This window comes from Syzygium oleosum, unplaced genomic scaffold (genome assembly GCF_021117445.2).
Source record: "Syzygium oleosum isolate NSW1041296 unplaced genomic scaffold, Sole_v2.1 Sole_v2.05, whole genome shotgun sequence".
Taxonomy (NCBI): domain Eukaryota; kingdom Viridiplantae; phylum Streptophyta; class Magnoliopsida; order Myrtales; family Myrtaceae; genus Syzygium; species Syzygium oleosum.
The window spans coordinates 10,908,175-10,910,474 of record NW_026607489.1 but is presented as its reverse complement, the minus strand read 5'-3'; the positions used below and the strand labels follow the sequence as shown (position 1 = coordinate 10,910,474).

The following is a 2,300-nucleotide window of genomic DNA, read 5'->3' as shown; positions in this document are numbered from 1 at the left end:
GGGGAATTTTATTTTATTTTTATTTTTAATTCGTGGGGGAGGGGCTTTTTCCATGGCCTTTCCCTTATCTAAAAAGAAAAAATCAGTACATGCAATGCTCCTCTTTAGAGAAATCCGACATTTTTCGAGGATCTGTGACGTACTTTTTTGTGTCGTGTGGGTTCACTCTTTTTTAATCTCTCTTTCGAACTATAATATATATATATATATATATATATTTATATGTATTTATATCTATCAAAACGTTCGAAAATATTAACGTCTAGATTATCATCAGCATCTGGGTTTTTCTAATCGTCTTTCGGGATTTTAACAGTGGGAAAATTGAGCGGGTCCGTTTGTTTCACGGAAAGCATTTTTCGGGAAAACACTTTCCTCGTTTTCCGACGTTTGGTTTGCTCGGGAAAATGAGTCAACGGAAAAGAAAAGGTTTTCCTGGTCAACGGAAAATGTTTCCTTACCAAAGCTTAAATTCGGGACAATGATTTCCTCTTAAATAGAACTGAAAAACATTTTCAGAAAATATGACTAGCTATCGAAACTTGGACTTGAAACTCTACGCGTCGGCACAAAAGCCCTCATGTTGGTTCTCGAGTCTCGACATTCAGGACCAGGTTTGGGTGTCTAGGGCCCGGGCCCCCGACGCCCGCGCCCGGGTCCATCGAGGCTGAGCCCGAACCGCTAGTGTCTATACCCGATGCTTTTGGCACCTGAACTCGAGTCCATTAAAGCCATACTCAGTAGGGGTGTCAAAAATACCCAAATCGCCCCGACCCAATCCGAACCGACCCGACCCGATCCGATCCGAAAATTCAAGGTATTTTCGGGTCGGGTCTCATTCCTGTTCGGGCAGTGAGAGAAACAATGGATAACTTGGCAATTCGGTTCAGGTCGGTTTGGGTCGGTTCGAGTACCCTAATGACCCGAAATATATTAAATATAAATACTAAATAGGAAACTCCTCCCTCCCCCATCTCTTTTCTCACGTTCCTCAACAAGCTCTCCTTAGCCTCCTTCACCGTCGCCACCTTCACCTTCCTCCTAACCGCTGCCGCCGCCACTACCCCAAATTCTCCTGCGACTTCGGCCGCCGCGAGTTCCTCCCCTCGACAAGAAAGAACAAGCGCCTCTGGTCCTCCCACGCCTTCCGCGGCTTAGTCCTCTCCCACCGGCACTTCTTTGACTCGATCCCCGATCTAAGCCTCCTCCGCAACCACTCCAAGGTCCTCTAGGTCTCCGCCGGAACCGGCCACGAGGTCATGGCGCTGTCCGAGTCGGGCGTTGCCGATGTCACAGGGGTTGACTCGCCGCCTCTGGTAAGCCGCGTTGGTCTGCACAATTTGCGCATCTTCGATGGGGTTTTCGATTTGGCGTTGAGTGAGCATTTGGAGGAGGCTCTGTTCCTATCACGGTTCGCAGCGGAGATGGAGATGACAACGAGGGTCGGCGGGGCTTGTGTGGTGGTCGTTGAGGAGTGCAATCACGTGAAGGTGGAGGAGACTGTGGGTTTGTTTAGGAAGTCAAGATTTGTGGGTGTTGTTAATGTTACTTTGATTGGATTGAAGATGGCTAAAAGCATTTCGTAAATGGCGTAAAGCTGATTGCTCTCTTTTACTGTAATCTTCTACTTGAAAAGTCTCAGTATCATGTTTCCCATACCTGTAAATTTTGATGTTTTTGTTCAGTCGAATTTGGATCGATCGCTAGGTGTATTCACAGGAGTGAAAATGTGGCTCTTCTTTTCCTTAGATACTTTAAACAATCAAGATCTAGTTCGCTATAGCAATCACAATAGAGAAATTCTTTTTAATCAAAGTACGAAGGGGTCGTGACAAATTTAGATATTTGAAGTTTGTTTGAATTGGGAATGTTTCCATTTCATACTTTTCTGTGAGCCGGGAAACAAAGGGAGGTGAAGGGACGAAGAGGGAAAAAAAAATACCCGAAACCCTACCCGGACCGACCCGACCCGATCTTTTGGGATATATATCGTTCGGGCCTCGTGCCGGTTCAGGTCGGGTTAAGCACATTCCCGTGAGTTTCGGGTCGGGTCGGGTATCATGGAAACCCGACCCAACCCATTGACACCCCTAATACTCAGGTCCTCGATACTTGAGCTCTAGTCCCAACCCTCCGGCCCAAGCCCACAAAGGTCATGCGCAAGTCCTCGGCGCTTGGGCTCGGGTCCTTAGTTAATGAAACATTTATTTTTATAAAAAAGTTTATTTAAAAAAATCGAATTTTTATTTATTTATTTTAAATCGAATTATTTATTCTTTTCTTTTTTTCCTTTTTCTTTT

General features: G+C 45.5%; 1 protein-coding gene across 1 annotated transcript; it reads left to right on the top strand.

Annotated features, from left to right (window-relative positions):
* The first annotated feature begins 1,259 nt into the window (after positions 1-1,259).
* Positions 1,260-1,586, top strand: LOC115678517 (uncharacterized). The gene has a single exon (XM_056311646.1). The coding sequence runs from the start codon at positions 1,260-1,262 to the stop codon at positions 1,584-1,586; it is 327 nt and encodes a 108-aa protein (XP_056167621.1).
* The last annotated feature ends 714 nt before the right edge of the window (positions 1,587-2,300 follow it).

What these genes read in the sequence shown, in the direction of transcription:
- LOC115678517 (XM_056311646.1), top strand. Translation starts at nt 1,260, where the DNA reads ATGGCGCTGTCCGAGTCGGGCGTTGCCGATGTCACAGGGGTTGACTCG.